Genomic DNA, 18,077 nt, shown 5'->3' with positions numbered 1-18,077 from the left:
GAGGATCCTTCACGGCATGGAGGAGACCCTGGGTTCTTCAAGGGCGTACCGGCCCTACACAACCCCTGGCAGGTCTTGCAGAGAGCTTCTAATATGCACGAATGCAGGGAAGATGTGCACAAAATGCAATCATGGTTCACAGCTTCAGAGAACCTTGAAGAATCAAAGTAGAGATAAGTAAAACAGAGTGTTGGAGAGGCTGAACAGTTTCTTCCAGATCACTCAGCTAGTGTATGTGTTTTGATTCTAAGACCAATGTTATTGCTGCTATTACTGTTTATCATTTATTTATTTATTTACTTTTTTGCTGAGGCAGTTGGGGTTAAGTGACTTGCCCAGAGTCCCACAGCTAGGAAGTGTTAATGCTATTACTGTTTTTGACCCTAACACCCCATGCCTCTGGACAGCTCTGATTCAGTATTGGCTTGATAAATTCCTTAGCTTTTTCTAGGAAAACCTCTGAAAGTTCATGAAGTCATAAGATTATACTTTTTAGAGATGGAACCAATATCATCTAGTTCAATTCTCTGTTGAGGAAACTGAGGTTCAGTTGGGGTGGGGGCCACACAAGTAGGAAGCATCAAAAATAGGATTTGAACTCACACTCTGTGAATACAAATACAGAATTCTTTAGCTTTGACAGTCAGTGCTCTAAGGCCCCTTCCAGACTCAAAATCTCTTCCAATTTTTTTTGAGGCAATTGGGGTTAAGTTACTTGTCCAGGGTCACACAGCTAGGAAGTATTGAGTATCTAAGACCAGATTTGAACTCAGGTCTCCTGAATTCAGGGCCGGTGCTCTATCCACTGCACCATCTAGCTGCCCTGCCAATTTGAACTTTCAAATGAAAAAGTTTCCAACCACCAGTCAATATTTTCTCCCACATTTACTTTTATGGCAGATGCCTCCCTCAAATAGATGGCTGAATTTCATGAGAGAACTAGGCACTTATACTTCCCACCTTGCCCATTGCTTGTGCTTTTATAATTCCCTGTTTCCCTTTTAACTATGAAGAATTGATCTTAGAAAGTCCATCAAGTTTGCAGGAAGCCGGGACCACAGATCGACTCCAGAGCTGAAGCCTGGCATGTAATAAGCTTTTTCACTCTGATTTTCTATTTTTTTTCCACTCAGATTTTCTAGACAATCATTGACTGCAGGCCTGGGGTGGTGGACCTACATTTTTGCTTGTTAAGTTAATAAGCAAGCCATCCCTGGAGATGGCAATGTTCCTCAGTTTTCTAGTTGCCCTCCGTGCTAATATCTGGCAGAGTTGGGGGGAGGGATTGGCAAAGCCGCCGAGGAAATGGAGTACCAATCTCACCAAAGGTTGGAGTGGGGGGAAATGTGAAAGTATGATGAGAGGCATTACAAGGTCTGGGCCTGGGTCTCAAGAGTCAGAATAATTCCTTAAATCCTCTTCCTATGGAACCAACACCAGTCTTTCCTTCTCCCCATCTCACGTGGGAGAAGATAGCTCTAAATCTTTGAGCAATTTTTATAGACCCTTCTACTTCTGACTTTCTTTTTTGTAGTCTAAAATTCCCTCCAGTATTAGGGGCTTTCTTCCACTTCTGCCCATAGGAAACCTTTTCTCTGACCCAGGAACACATTTGTCATCCTCAATGGACCTTAGCATATTATTAATGTTGTTTTTTGGTCATGTCTGACCTTCTCCAGCTCATTTTCTAGATGAGGAAACTGAGGCAAAACTAAAGAAACAGAGTTAAATGGCTTTCCCAGGGTCACACAGCCACTAAGTATCTGAGGCCGGATTTGAATTCAGGGAGATGGGTCTTTCTGACTTCTGGCTGGGTACTCTGTATGCTACAGTCCCTCCCCCACAGCTGCCACTGGAACCTCATGTATAAAATAAAGGTACAGGCAATATGAGTCAATGGAAAGACTGCTGGCTTTAGCATCTGGAGATCTGGATTCAAATCTTGTCTCTGATGTTCACTAGCTGTGTGACTTTGGTCAAGAACCTTGACTTCCCCGAGTCTGTTTCCTCATCTCTAAAATGAAGAAGTTCAATTCCATAATCTCTGAAGTCCTTTGCATCTCCAAATCTATGGTTACTTTACCTTTAAAGATCTTTCTCCTTCTCAATTTCTCTATATGAGAGAGAACATTGGCGCTCTCTTCCAGTTCTGCCATTTTGTGGTCTATGTTCTAGGCCCTTTATATCTCTGCTACCCTGGGTTCTACGATTATCTTTCCCAAATTAAATCGCCTAACAAATGTGAAGTTCTTTTCGAATCTTAAACACACAATGTAATCATCAGTTATTGTCATTATTATTCAGCATACATACACACAAATGTCTGTGACATGGCAGCCAAAAAACCCTCATAGAATACTTAAAAGAAGGAAGCTCCCCAGAACAGGGAGTGGGCCTAGATGGCTGGTAAGACCCCTTTCAAATTTCTGATCCAGACTGGAACCACAAGACTCCTAGCATGAGCTCTCAGCAGGAGGGCAGGGTTAAGGCTGGCTGGTAAGTCACTCATTCCCTGATTGAGTGATGCTCTGCAGGTACCATGAAAACAATGGCCAAGATGCTGCATCTGGGCAGGAAGGAGTTAAGAGCAGAAAGAGTGGTAGGTGAAAGCTGTGCCCTAATTCTACCGGAAGATGCTCAGCAGAGTCAGGTTTGCGTCACCGGGGACCCTGGAGAGCTGTGCTGCCGAAATACACAGCTTGAATCATTCATTGAGAACGGGAGGCGAGGGACAAGGGAGCAGGAGAGAGAAAGAGGCCTGGGAAACAATGAAAAGAGGAGAGGAGTTATTTTAGTCAGCATATCCTCTGATGGAAGAGAATGGGTCAGGCAGTTGTGAGAAATAAACAGCAAAGGACTGATGGGAACCAGAACTCGTGTTTCTCTCGAATCTCAGTCTAGCCACTTAGTAGTTGTGTGACTCACTACAAATAACCTGCCTTCTCTGGGACTCGGTTTCCTCATCTGTAAAATGAATGACTTCTAAATTTCCTTTTGGTGCTGATGTTGTAAGATTTGGAGTTGGAAGGGACCTTAGTTTATCCCTTTTCATTTTACAGATGAGGAAACTGAGGTCTAAGTGAAAGATTTTCCACAGGTCACACAGATATTTAGACAGCAAGGATTTGAACTGATGCCCTCTCATTCCTAATCTAAAACTATACTAAAATAGATTATTTCAAGTTTTAGATATCAGCCTAATCAATAAGCATTTATTAAGTACTTACTATATACCTAGACACTATACAAAGAGTTGAGGAAAGGAAAAGCAAAAACAGTCCCTGCCCTCAAGGAGCTGTTAAAGATTAGAATTTATGTTTCTCTCAAGTCTCAGTCCAGCCACTAAATAGTTGTGTGACTCAGTACAAAGAACCTGCCCTCTCTGAGACTCAGTTTCCTCATATGTAAAATGAATGACTTCTAAGTTTCCTTTTGGTGCTGACGTTATGATTATAGGATTTGGAAAGGACCTCATTTTGCCCCTTCTCATTTTACAGATGAGGAAACTGAGGTCTAAGTGAAAGATTTTCCAGAGGTCCTACAGGTATTTAGACATAGAGTGAGAATTTGAACTGATGTCTTCTCATTCCTAATCTAAGACTGTATTAAAATTGATTATTTTAAGTTTTAGCTACCTGCACAATGAAATCAATAAGCATTAGTTAAGTACTTACTGTGTACCTAGACACTGCACAAAGAGTTGAGGGAAGGAAAAGAAAAATCAGTCCCTGCCCTCAAGGAGCTTACATTCTAATGGGGGGAAAATCATCAAGTACTTAAATAAGTATATATGATACATCCATAAAATTGCTATAAAGTAACAATAGTGTTTTATTATGGTATGCTATCTCCCAAATTTAAGTTTTAAACTCTTTCTTTTGGCAAAGCAATTGGAGTTAAGTGACTTACCCAGAGTCACAATCTAACAAGTGTCATGTGTCTGAGGCCAAATTTGAACTTGAATCCACAGGACTGGTGCTCTATCCACCGTGCCACCTAGCTGCTCCCTGACCTCTTAAATAATGGCCAGACTCCACTGCTTTTCTCAAATCTAGGCCTTCTTCCTGGTCACCTGGCTCTTACATCAAATATGCATAGTCTAAAAATCCAGTTTCCACATGGGCCATGTTGAATCATGTGTGTTTCATTGTGCATTTTAAGTCCATCACTTCTGTAGCAGGTGCTTCCTCTGCAGCCTCCGGCATCATGGCTTATCCTTGCATTTGTCCAAGTTCCAAAAAATCTAAGTATCGATATCGAGGGCTTCCTCACCAGGGAGGTCCATTTCTGAGGGAAATGCAGAACCACTTTCCATTCTCTGTCCACAATATTTCCATAGCTGCTAAGTGGTGCATTGGAGTACGTGAAGGATGTGCCGAAAGGAAGACCTGGATTTGAATCCTACATCAGATATTCACTAGTCATATGATCTTGGACAGGTCATTGAACAAAAGTCTTTGGTCTTTGTTTTCTTATCTGAAAAATGCAGATGATAATAATAATAACAATAGTAATAGTAATAACATCTGTCTTCCAGGTTTGTTTTGAGGATCCAGTGAGAAAAGATTTATAAAGTACTTTGTAAATCTTTAAGCACCATATTGATTATTATTATTGCTACTGTTATACAGGGTGGCCACCCTATATTTGTATAGGGTTGACATGTCTATAGTTAGCAAAATAATTTTTCTAAGGATTGTATCCCCTGATTGTCATGATTTCCTAGTGATTGTGATGCTATATGTGTTATCCCATTCTACAGATGAGGAAATTGAAGTCAAAGAAGAGAAGTGACTTTCAGAGGCAGAAATTGATCTCTAACTCCTGCCTCTCTAAGTCTTTTCTTCTATCCACCATGTTATAATTAGACAGCATTGCTTTCTGAAAAGGAAACAGCATGGTGCAGTGGAGAAAGCGGAGTTAGGGATCCGTCCCAGCTCTGTGACTCACCAGCTCCGACTTTGGACGTCACCTCCCTCCCTGAGCCCTGGGTTCTTCATCTGAAGAATGAGATTAACCTACCTGGAAGAGCTTTTTGGGAGGGAGCTGCTGGTGACCCAGAAAGAGCTAAAGAAAGGAGAGCTTTTTCTACTTCCGGAAGCATACCATTTCCCACAGTCCCTCCTGAAGGGACACATCAGGAGCCTGTGTTGACCATCACCCACCCACCACACATTTTGTTATTAGGTCTTTGTTTGCTCTTGCTCCCAATCACAGCCTGACATCTGCTGGGGGTAGTTGGGCCCCAGTGATAAACTTGCTCTTACCCTACTTAGGAATAATAGGAGGTAGCAAAGGGAAGAGAGCTCAACTCTCTATCAGCCATGGATTGGAGAGGAAGGAGCTGCTGAGAAGGAGGAGGGAGGAGAAGGAAGTTCATCAGTTCCTCTGGAGTCCATAGCCTGTGGGGCAGCTCCAGGATTTTCTTTGAAATAAGGACACGGCTCTGGAGTCAGGAGGCCCCGAGTTCAAATTTGGCTTCAGACATTTACTAGCTTTGTGACTCAGAACAAGTCACTTAATCTTCCCCCAAATCCATCCCCTCAACAACACAACATTAGCCCCCTGCTTGATAGAAATGACTTAGTTGCATTATCCATCTTTCTTTTTAAAATTTTTTATATGGATTAAAACAAGCATTTCTATAAGATAGTACAATTTAAAAAAAGACTGTACATGAAAGTGCAAATTTACTATGCACAACTTGCTATTCCTTTCAAATATACAAGACAATTATCATGTAAATTTCTTTTTCCTTCCCCACCCCTTCATTAGAGATGGTTACCACCAATAGGTATATGTATATAGAAAATTATTCTATACATCTATTTGTCATTGCTTTTTCTGGATGCTGATAGCATCTTCCTCATGTCCTTTATGGTTCATTTGGGTGTTTATTATAGACACGTTTAAAGTCATTCTTAAAATAATATTGCTGTTACTACATACAGTGTTCTCGTTTCTGCTCATTTCCCTCTTCATTATTTCATGCAAGTCTGGAGGCAGAGAACATCTTCCTTCATTTGTCCTTTATGGTTAATTTGAATATTTATAATAACTACAATATCTTGGTCACTCAAAGTCATTCTTTAAAAAATATTGCTGTTGCTGTATACAATGTTCTCTTGTTTTTGCTCATTTCCCTTTTCATTATTTCATGCAAGTTTTTCCATATTTTTCTAAAATCATTGAACTCATTTCTTATGCACAGTAGTATTTTATATTATATTCTTATATATAATTATATTATATTTTATATACATATTATATTATACATTACATTACACACAATTATATGCTTATATAATTATCTGCAATTATATACTACAACTGTTCACGCTTTCCCCCATTACCTGTATTTCTATCTTTCTCCTCTCTCTTCCTCCCATGGACCAGCTGAGGCATCATATGGTAGAAGGAACAAAGGGACTTTAGTGTGAGAAGTCTCTCTTCTGACTTTAGTCCCATATCCCCAGTGGGGCTTTCTGGAAATACTTCACACTCCCCAGGTGTAAAGAGCTTCCCTTATGTTGAAGCCTTCTTCTCTTCCAAACTTGCCTTTTTCTGCTGAAGGTATCGCCATTCTTCCAAGTTGTTAGGTTCATATCCTTGTTGTATACTCTCAGCTCTTCCTGTTCCCTCATCCCACGCAGCCAATCAGCTTCTGTCCTCTAACTCATACCTGTTGTGATATGGGAGCCACTTGCCAGTGGCTGCTGGAGGTCTAACTCAGACCTATCGAATGGATCTCTTCCTGTGAGAGGATGACGATGATATGAGGAGACTGAGAGACCATTGCATTATCTGACCTCTCTCCTCTTCCCTCTGCCTCCAATTTATCTCATTCCCAGCCCACAAGCAACACCTGTGTCAGTGAAAGCTGCTTTGCAGCTCTTTCAAGTTTATGATCCACAGCTGTGGAGGTTGTTGGAGAACCGACCTGCCCGTTCACCCAGGCATGGTCTTGGGTGACATACCCAGCTCTTTCTCCCTCATGCAGCTGCCGCCTTCATCACTGGTGGCCTGGATTATAAACAAGCCTCCTGCTTGGTCTCCCTGCCTTCTAGAACTACCCCACTCAATCTTCCATATCACTGAGTGATTTTTCTTAAGCACAGATTCACCAAATCATACCCCTGCTTATGTCATACCCTCTTTCCTCTAGATAATATGCATTTCTATATTTAATAAATATTCAATGATATTTATTAAAACATTATTTAAAATAATTATTATTCATATTTATCAATTTAATTGATTAATTAAAAATTAATACTGATGCTTAATAAATTAAAATATATTTATTAATAAAAAGAAATATAAATATAAAATATTTAAAAATAAAAAATACAACTATTTATTAAAATATTATTAAGAATAAAGCAATAAGATAAATAAAAATTAAAAAAATAAATTCCTCTATTTAACTTTTAATACCCTTCACAACCTGGCCCCAATCTATCTTTCTAGCCCATTGGCTTACACTCTGTGATCCAACCAAATGAACCTCACTCTCCCTTCCTCTAAAATAATGTTCAAGCCTAACCTTTCACTGGAAGTGATGCCCTCAACTGCTAATGTCCTGTCTTCTTAATTACCTTGTATTTAATGAAGACTTTCTGTTTATTTCATTGATTCTCTCTTTTTTTTCCATATATACTCACATAGTATCCCCAGAATCTTAATGCACATAAAGCTTTACTAGTTTAAATGCACAAAGATTTTGGGACACTCTGTATAAATTCTTATCTCGTCCATTAGAATAGTGAGCTCCTGTTGAGGAGGGATTCTCCCAGTTATTGTCTTCGAATCTCCGGGGCAGAGCTGCTTTGCTTTTAGTGTATGTGTATCATATACATACACATGTGTATACATGTATACATGTGGATGTATATATAGTGTGCTTGTAAAAAGTGCTTCATAAACGCTTGCTTGACCTTAGTTTAGATTTTGACTCTTTTCTTCTTCCTCTGATCAAGTTGCTTCTTAATTTTTACCTAACAGTTTTGAAAACATGGAGGCCTAAAAGACCTTGGAAATGACCTAATTCACTCCTCTCATTTTGCAGAGGAGGAAATAGGACCATATGATTTGGGGACATCATGTGTCCAAGGTCTCTCTCTCTCTTTCTTCTCTCTCTCTCGCTCTCTTTTTCTCTCTCTCTGTCTCTGTCTCTGTCTTTGTCTCTGTCTCTTTCTCTGTCTCTCTGTCTGTCTGTCTGTCTGTCTCTCACACACACACACCAGCTAGGTTTTTAGTCCAGACCTGATGCTCTTTCTGCTGATTTGAGGATCTGGATAGAAACTTGATGAGCTTCGGTTGCCATGGTTATAAGACTTCCTGATTGTTCACTAGACTTCACAGTAGGGATTGGTGCTGACCCTGCTTCATTCAGACTGAAGCCGGCTCAGAATCGACCTTTTCACGTGGACGTCCCCTTCCCTTCCCAGGCCCTGGCCACTGGCTCTGGCGAAGTCCTTCTCTCCATCAGTTACCTCCCGGCAGCCAACCGACTCCTCGTGGTCCTGATCAAGGCGAAGAATCTGCATTCTAACCAATCCAAAGATGTCCTGGGGAAGGGTGAGTAGGGCGGCACTGGGAGCAATGGGAAGGGAAGCTCCCGGGGACCTGGCTGAAGAGAGCCTGAAGGGGCAGGTATGTGGCACAGTAGGATTTCGGATCCGAAGACTTGGGTTTGAAGATGTACACACGTATACACTGTCCACACACATATATACACATGCTCAGATATATTCTTGCAACACATGTATATATACACATCAAGCTTACACAATACACATGGCACATATATACACTTGCTACACAATATGTGCAAAATGTACTTGCACATATGCATGTATACATACAAACCGACTACACATGTAGAGATGAACACATATATTTACACATATACATATGACACACATGTATTTTTGCTGCAATATACCCATATACATATACTTACACAAATATATGGATACATGGGCACTTGCTACATATGTATACATGCACATAACACACATATACACTTGCTACACAATACCTGTATACATATACTTGCACATATGTATGGATACATGCACACTGGCTACATATGTATGTATACACATGTATACCTACACACATATATAACACATATATACACTTGTTACCACAATGCATGTGTACATATACTTTTACTTTATGTACACATGCACTGGTTACATATATACATGTACACTTCCATATATGAGATTACATATACACATATACCCTAGCATATACACACATGCAGACACACTTAGACACTCACACACACACAGACACACAGACCCTTACCCTCTTGCAGGTTGCTTCACAAACATTCACAAACCATGTTAAAAGCGTGTTTTTTTAGATTTAGAATTGTCTTTCATTTCTTCACCAGGAGCCTTGTCCTTTCCCCATCCCACAATCCTTCCCTGCCAAAGAAAAACAAGTCTGTGGGGGTGAATGACTTCGTAGTGCGTCCACCCTCCTGTACCATATCTAGCCTCCTAGTCCAATGCTGTCTGGAGTCAGGGCTGGTCACTGCACTGATTCTGAGTTCAGCTGCCTATTCTGTGTGCTGTATTTTTATTGTGTAGATAGCTTTTCTAGTCTTGATTCCTTCAACCATGGCCATTTATAGAACTTCATCTATAAGAATATACTGGTTTCCCTGCCACCACAAAAACACCCACTCATTGGCTAATAATAATAATAATAACAACAACAATTAGCATTTAGCAAAGCTTTAAAGTTGGTAAAATATTTTATATACGTGTGTGTTCATAAATGCTTGCTTAATCTTAGTTTAAATTTTGATCCTCACAACAAACCTAGGAGATAGGTGCTATTATTATTATTTCCATTTTACTTGTGGGGAAACTGAGGCACAGAGTGATGCTGTGACTTACCTAGGAATTATTCCTGACAGCATTCGGATTAAGGTCTTCTTGATCCCAAGTTCAGCCATCTGGACACTATACCGGGGACACAACCTGTGTCTAGCTCCAATCTTCCTTCTCTTCAGAATTTGCCAGTTCTCCACCTTCATACCGGCTGAGTTTATGCGATGGCAGAAGGTGTGTGGGGGCCTGAGACAGGGAGAATCTGCTTGTTACAGGGACTGGTGTGCCCAGAGTGCCTACCCAAATGGCCACTTTCAGACTCGGAAGTCTGGGATTTTCTTTATCAATGTCAGGGCTCCCAGAGTCCCTGAGAGGACTCATCTTCCCTTGGGACTAGTATGGGCTCATGGGCTGATGATGTGACTCAGAAGGAACAGAACCTTAGAAATGAGAGCTGGAATGGCCTCAGAAGCCATTACTTTCTAGTCCCTCATTTTACAAGAGAAAACTGAGACCCAGGGAATAGTGACATATCCAGTTCACAGCTAACAAATAACAGCCCAGTGGAATCTGTTTCCTGTCTGTCTCCCAACTTATAGATTTTCCCATTAAACCACACCAAGAGGACGGGAATCTCTCGGTCATTGTCCCCGAGCCCCACTGGGCTCCCAGAATGGAGAATCGGAGAATGATACAACCTCAGGGTGGGAAGGGATGGCAGCAGCCGCCTGCTCCAACGTGTTATCAAGAATGAGCTCCCCAGCATTCACAATGAGTACATATTCAGCCTTTGCTTGAAAATATCCCTTGAGGGGCAGCCCCCCTCGTCCAGAGGCAGCCCCTTTGCAATAATTATAATACTTAGGAAGAACCAGTACTCTGGAAGGGGCTGACTGCCTGTATAAACCTGAGATAAGAAGTCTTGTCCCATAATTCCAAGATTGACAACCTTTCCATGACATCATACAACTTGACTTAGATTTTTGGGACCCTTTTTAGCTACAAAATGGAGATCCCAAGACTTGGGTTTGGAATCTTTGAATGAAAGGAACTGGATGTTTGGGAATATCAGCATCAACCACACTGTCCCCCAAGCAAGGGGACAGAGTCAAATTCATCCTCTTCCTGTCCATCCCTTGCTTCTCTCTCTCTCTCTCTCTCTCTCTCTCTCTCTCTCTCTCTCTCTCTCTCTCTCTCTCTCTCTCTCTCTCCCCTTCTTTCCCCACTAGATTGTAAGCTCCTTGAGGGCAAGGACTGTGTGTCTTTTAATTACTAGTATTTCCAGCTCTTAACATAGTGCCTGACTTAATACATGTTTATTGGATTTACTGGGTTTTTTTTCCTGAGGCAAAAGTGACTTGCCCAGGGTCACACAGCTAGGAAGTATTAAGTGTCTGAGACCAGATTTGAATTCGGGTCCTCCTGACTTCAGGGCTGGTGCTCTATCTACTGTACTACCTAGCTGCCCCTTTACTGGATTTTTTACAGCTCACTCAGGTCAGTTCTCTTACAGCACTTACTTATCTCTCAAATACTATTGTCAAAGAGAAGCACTAACCACCTGAGGGTGATAATTATACTAATAAACATTGAGTTGTAATTACTCTCCCATTAGCTTCCATAACCCTGAGTTCATTGCAACTGGCTTTGGCCGTTAAGATTATATATGGAAATGGAGCATAATGGGAAATGTATTACATTTGATTTTAGGAGAATCTGGGATTGAAACTTTGCCTTTTGTGATCTTGGTCAAGCCCCTTCCCCACTCTGGGTCTCAGTCGCTTTACCTGGAATATAAGACAGTTAGATCAGATGGTCCTAAGGGCTCCTCCAACTTTGAATAGTGTAAATTCCTATGTTGGCCATAATCTTAAAATTCTGGGAGAAGCTTCCGGCAGTGTCCAGAATCTTTTCTCTCTCGGGAAGGGAGAAAGGGAGGGAGGAAGGGTGAGAGGGAGGGAAGAAGGGAGGGAGAAAGGAAAGAAAGAAGGGAGGGAGGAAGGGAAGGAAGGAAGGAAGAAAGGAAGGAAGGAAGGGAGAGAGGGAGGGAGGGAGTGAAGGAAGGGAGGGAGGGAAGGAGGGAAGGGAGGAAAGGAGGGAAGGAAGGTCAGAAGGGAAAAATGGAGGGAGAAAAGAAAGGAGGGAGGGAAGGAAGGGAGGAAGCAATGGAAGGGAGGTCTACTTTGGCTTGGGTTGGGTGTGCAATGTGGAACACTGGGAAGTTTGGAAGAAGTGGGTTTGAAACCTAAAAAGCAAGCAGAATAGTGGAATGAGAACTGGTTCTGGGCTTAGAGGAGTTGGGTTCAAATCCCATCTCTGACATTTAATATCTGGGTGACCTTAGGAGAACTGTTAAAATTCAGTTTCCTCACCTGTAAAATGAGGTGTTGGAATAGATGGCCATTGATCTGAGGTCTATGATTGGCGAAGTCATTTCTTATCTCAGGCTTTGTTTCCCTTGCTGTTAAATGAAGGAGAAGCTCTCTCAGATCTCTTGTTGCTTTAAAGTGAGGTGTGCAGAGCCAAGGTGAATGTCTGAAAAAGTCTTTTTCAAAGAACAAGAAAACAGATGAGAGGGATCCAGCCAGCTAGTCAGCCAGGAGACGCATCATCTCAATGGATTTGGAAGGACATTGAAAACAAGTGAGAGGAGGATGAGTGCTGGCTATTCCCAGCTCCCATCTGCACTTGGAAGGCTGCCTTCTCCAACATCTCTTCCCCCCATCCCCACCCTCAGCTCTTTCTCTCCTTTTGATACAGAGGAAAAGCTGCTGATTCAGGATCCAAAGCCCATCTCAAATGCTATCTGTGTGACTTTGGACAAGTGCTTAGCTTAGCACAGTACCTGGCACAGAGTAAGTGCTTCATAAATGGTTATGAACTCAATTATTGGAATGAAGTCACTTTACTTCCTGGGCCTCAGTTCTGTAAACAGAAGGAGCTGAATTAGATCGCCTCTGAATCTATGACCCTTTCATCTCTGATTCTCAAAGTGCCATGTTTGAAACCCTTCACCTTCACTTAGCAGAATCTGATGTGTGACTGTGAGTAGCTCTCAGACCTGGGCTGGTTTTCCATATCTCAGGAGCTCCTCATCTTCTTTTTTTTTTTTTTACTCCTTCCTTCCTTCCTTCCTTCCCTCCCTCCCTTCCTTCCTTCCTCCCTTCCTCCCTCCCTCCCTCTTTCCTTTCCTTCCTTCCTCCCTCCCTCCCTCTTTCCTTTCCTTCCTTCCTCCCTCCCTCCTTCTTTCCTTTCTTCCTTCCTCCCTCCCTCCTTCTTTCCTTCCTTCTTTCCTTCCTTCTTTCCTTTCTTCCTTCTTTCCTTCCTTCTTTCTTTCCTTCCTTCCTTCCTTCCTTCCTTCCTTCCTTCCTTCCTTCCTTCCTTCCTTCCTTCCTTCCTTCCTTCCTTCCCTTCCTCCCCCCCTTCTGGATCTTATGCCAGATCCAATATATGTATACATATTCACATAACCATCCGGCTCCTCATCTTCTTGATGGACACCCAATAGACTTAGCCTGCTATAGCTCAGATGCCTGAGCTCAAGCAATCCACTGGTCTCAGCCTTTCTCAGCAGCAGGAATTAGGATGTCTGCCATGTCCAACATTCTTACCAGCTTGAAATCTATAATTTCCAAAAGGCAACTACTTAAAATCTCACTAAGAGAATCTCTGTGCCATTGTTCCTAGGAATAAAGGGATGGAGGGACAGGAATGTACGGGGTGAGAGGTTGGGTTCCTTGGTGCAGATTATGCTCTTCAACTCTATAAAATAGGAGGCTGAATCAGGTGACCCCTTAGGTTTTTCCCAGATTCCAAATCCTAGGACTTAATGGTGAGTTCCATTCTGTCTCCTGTTCCCTGACTGTTGTCTAAGCCGGGACCCCAGGAAATTTCGGAGGGCACCATGGCTCTCCTCTAGAGCAGTGTTAAAACTCATCAGTTTGTGTCTCTTATCCTCCCTTCCACATTTATGCCTTTGCAGATGTCTCTGTCAAGGTGACCTTGAAGCATCAGGCCCTGAAACTCAAGAAGAAGCAGACCAAGCGGGCCAAACATAAGCTGAATCCAGTGTGGAATGAGATGATTATGTTCGAGGTGCCCGACGACCTCCTGCGGGCCTCCAGCGTGGAGCTGGAAATGCTGGGCCAGGACGAGGCTGGCCAGAGCCACGTGCTGGGCCGCTGCAGCCTGGGCCTGCACTCCTCCGGCACCCAGCGCAGCCACTGGGAAGAGATGCTCAAGAACCCCCGCCGGCAGATCGCCATGTGGCACCAGCTCCAGATGTAGCCTCCGCCGGGATGGCAAACCCTCTCCTCCTTGTCTCGCCCACCCTCCTCCATCTGTCTCCCCGCCTTCTCCCCATTTCATCCTCCGTCAGTCGTGGGCTCAGATGATTCTGGAAGGTTTGGGAAGGTCGATCCCTGTACCGTCAGTCAGGTCATCTCTCAGTGAGCATTTATTAAACAGTTACTGTATGCTGAGAAAAATAAGCCTTTGATCTCTGACCAGAGAGCCCAAACGGGACCTCTGTGGTCGTACTACTGAGTACATCCAGTAATTCCCTTCTTACTTGCCAAAAAGATGGGTGAGTTATAGTCCATGTGCATGAGACAGCCCACACACAGATGGGCAGAAAGGCCCTGGAAAAAGGCAAAGGAAAGCTTGATCTGACAAACATTTCATTATTTTTGAAATGCCTATTCTTGAACACCATGTTCTTTTTTATTGAGTAAATAAAAGTTTCCCTATTTTTTTAAGAATTAAAAGAACCCCAGAATGTCAATGGGGAAGCACTTTCAAGGTCATGCAGTCCCACCCCAATAACCCAGGAATAAACTCTTCAGTATCCTTGAAACATATCAAATTAATCAAGAAACAACTGTTAAACACAGGTCCATCCTCTGCTTGAATCCATCCAGTGATGGAGAACTGGAGGGGTAGAAAGAGGGCTGAGTTTGCAGTCACAGAATTTGGGTTCCAATCTTGACTATCTCTTAGTTCCTGTGTAGCCTCGAGCAAGAGAGGTGAAGATCTTTCACCTCTTCTGTTAAAGGAGGTTTAATTATATGAGCTCTGACATCCCTTCCAGCTCCAAATCTATGATTCTAATGAGGCAATTAGCTGTTTTTAAAAATAAATTTTATTGATTCTTTTTTGTTTTTAAAGCGCAATTCTGGATATCCTCTCTCCCTCTTCCAGCTTTAAATCCAATGCCCCGTGAACAAATAATAATCTGGATTCTTATTCTGGCTCTATCACTTGCTTTCCTTGTAATTATAGTTACATCGTGCCTCTGGGTCTCAGTTTCCTCATCTGTCAAATGGAGGCACTCAGGCTACTACCTATCTTGCAGGGCGAGAAAACTCCTTTCATAAGGATTAAAGTACTGCAGAAGTGTCAGCTGCCATTATTAACTTAATTACATAGTCCTTGAATCAAGCTTTTCTCTGCATTTTGGCAGTGCATGCAAGGGTCCTCCCATTAGCAAATGGGCAGTTGCCCAGGGCTTAGTGACATGTACACCAAATACAATGTCTGAGCCCAATCAGTGTTGTTGTTCACATTATAAATTTGCTTCTGGCAAATGTTAAGCCTAAGCTTGTTGGCCAAAATGTTAGGAGGCAGTTAAGGTACAATGGGGAGATCCTGGCTCTGGAGCCTCTGACATTGATTACCTATGTGCCACCCGGCGAGCCCCTCTCAGGATCTCAGGCTTCCCATGATAAGAATGAAGGAGTCGGCTGATGTTCCTCCTGCTCTAGATCTGGGAACCTCCTTCTGTAGCAGGAGAACAGCCAGAGAGCAGCCAAATGAATAGAGTATGTATCAGCAGGTGACATGGTTGAGTGGATGGATGGAGCCCAGGGACACCTGAGTTCTCTTTGTTGCCCGCCTTTGATTCAGCGAGGAGCACTGGGCAATTCGCTCAGGTTTTAACTGTCTTGTTTTGGCCCTGTCTAAAACTGGATGAGTGACACGTGACTGGAGTTGTAGGTGGACCTTCCGGAGAATTGGGGGTTTTAGTGAGGGCCCCAAAGGGTATTATTGGCTTGTGTCATTGTCTTTCCCTTCTGGTTTTCTAGCAGGGAACATCAGAAAAGCTGGAGCGGTGTGCATGGCTACGACTTCTAGATCCGAGAGTATCTGGACTTTGGAGTTCTATTAGTCAAACTCTTATCTTTCAGTGTTGGAACAGACTAAAAAGCAGAACCCTTGCTGCAATGGGGAAAAGAAAGTCTAGAACTCAAAGACTAGCTTTCAGAAAGGGGACTTTGCAATCTGGAGTATAGTATGCTAGAGTCATACATAGAAGTAGAACATAGAATGTTACAGCTAGAAAGGGCTTTATAACATAGGATGTGAGATGTTAGAGTGGGAAGAGCCCTTAGAACATAGGATGTTAGAACTGGAAGGGACTTTAGGACATAGAATATCAGAGCTGGGAGGAGCTTTTGAACATAAAAAGAAGAACTTTAGAACACAGAATGTCTCAGATAGGTAGGACTTTAGGACAAAGAAGGTCAGACTTGGGAGGGCTCTTAGAACATAGAATGATAGAAATGGAAGGGGCTTTTGAGCATAGAAAGTAAGATCTGAGAAGGACCTTAGAACATTGTCAGATTTGGGAGGCCCCTTATAATATAGAATGTCATAATTTAAAGGGACTTTAGAACATAGAAGGTCAGACCTAGGAAGAACCTTAGAACATGGTATACCTGGGAAGAACCTTAGGACATAGAAGATCAGATCTGGAAAGGATTTTAGAACATGAGTTGTCAGAGCTGGGAGGGCCCTTACAATATAGAATGTTAGAGGTGAGAGGGCCCTTAGAACATAGAATTTCAGAGCTGGGAGGGCCTTTGGATATTATTTATTCTATCTTTTATTGAACATTTAGGGAAATTGAGATTCTGGAAAGGGAAGAGACTTGCCTGAGCTTACAAAGGGAGTGAGTAGCAGACTTAGGACTTGAAACCGTATCTCCTGGGGTCCCTTCTAGTGGGAGTGCTGTATCAATATAAATAAGTGCTTTCTAAAGATAAAGCAAATGAAAAGTTATTTGAGGACACTAGCAGTTTTATGGGGGAAGTGGGATTGAGGGGTTAGGAAAATCCTAAGGAAACTGGGATTTGAGCTGACTGTCTTGAAGGAAGTCAGGTGGCTAAGAAGTGGAGGTGATGAAGAAGGGCCTTCTGGGCATGGGAGACAAGTACTTCAGAAGCTCTGAGATGGGACGGGAAGAAGAGCAAGGTGGCCAGTGTCACAGGGTCCCTTGGCCCAGTAATTAGAAAGGAATAAAGTATATGAAGATCAGAAAGGAAGCAAGAAGCTGAGTTACAGAGAGATTTAACTGCTAAAGTAAGGAATCTATATTTAATCCTGGAGGTCACAGGGAGACTGACAGAGTAGAGGGGTGACATGGTCATAGAAAAATCACCGTGGCAAGCTGAGTGGAGGATGGATTAAAGTGGGAGGATCAAAGTGGAGAGGAAAATTAGAAGAGTATTTCAGCAAGGCAGGTGAGAAGCAATGACCTAGAATGGTGGTTGGATGAAGGACATAGACATACATATGTATATACATACATACATACATATATATTATACAATAGGTGATATAATACAGATTTATCTATGTGTGTGTGTGAGAGAGAAAGGAGAGAGAGACAGACAGAAAGAGAGATAGAGAGACAAAAAGGGACAGACAGACAGAAAAAGAGAGAGAGAAAGAGATAGACAAAAAGAGACAGAAAAAGAGGGGGGGCGGGGGAGAGGGAGAGGGAGAGAGAGAGCAAGAGCGAGAGACAGAGACCGACAGATAAAAAGAGACAGAGACATACAGAAAAAGAGAGAGAAACAGAGAGACAGAGAAAGAGAGGCAGAGAAAGAGAGAGACAGACAGACAGACAAAAAGAGAAAAGAGACAGAGACAGACAGAAAAAGAGAGAAAAAGAGAGGGAGAGGGAGAGGGAGAGAGAGAGAGAGAGAGAGAGAGAGAAGAGAGAGAGAGAGAGAGAGAGAGAGAGAGAGAGAGAGAGAGAGAGAAGACATAGTAATGGATTGCATATTTGGTGGTGAGGGAGAATGAGGAGCAAGGAAGTTGTAATCGATGATTAGGAAGTTGATGGTGCCCTCAACAGTAACAGGAAAGACAATTCGGAAGAGGGGAGGGTGTATAAAGGAAAGCCAATGAGCTGGTCTAAGGTGTCCTAAAGGCTGCTGGTAA

General features: G+C 42.6%; 1 protein-coding gene across 1 annotated transcript in view; it reads left to right on the top strand.

Moving 5' to 3' along the window:
- The window catches only part of SYT13 (synaptotagmin 13), a 59,251-nt gene extending 41,515 nt beyond the window's left edge, over nt 1-17,736 (top strand). The window contains exons 5-6 of the mRNA XM_051964745.1: nt 8,451-8,580; nt 13,834-17,736. Coding sequence (XP_051820705.1) covers nt 8,451-8,580; nt 13,834-14,138 — 435 coding nt within the window. The 3' untranslated portion in view covers nt 14,139-17,736. The remainder of the gene's footprint in view (nt 1-8,450; nt 8,581-13,833) is intronic.
- Nucleotides 17,737-18,077: the final 341 nt, after the last annotated feature.

This window comes from Antechinus flavipes, chromosome 6 (genome assembly GCF_016432865.1).
Source record: "Antechinus flavipes isolate AdamAnt ecotype Samford, QLD, Australia chromosome 6, AdamAnt_v2, whole genome shotgun sequence".
NCBI lineage: Eukaryota > Metazoa > Chordata > Mammalia > Dasyuromorphia > Dasyuridae > Antechinus > Antechinus flavipes.
The sequence above is the reverse complement of the archived record's forward strand: the minus strand, read 5'-3'. Positions and strand labels throughout refer to the sequence as shown.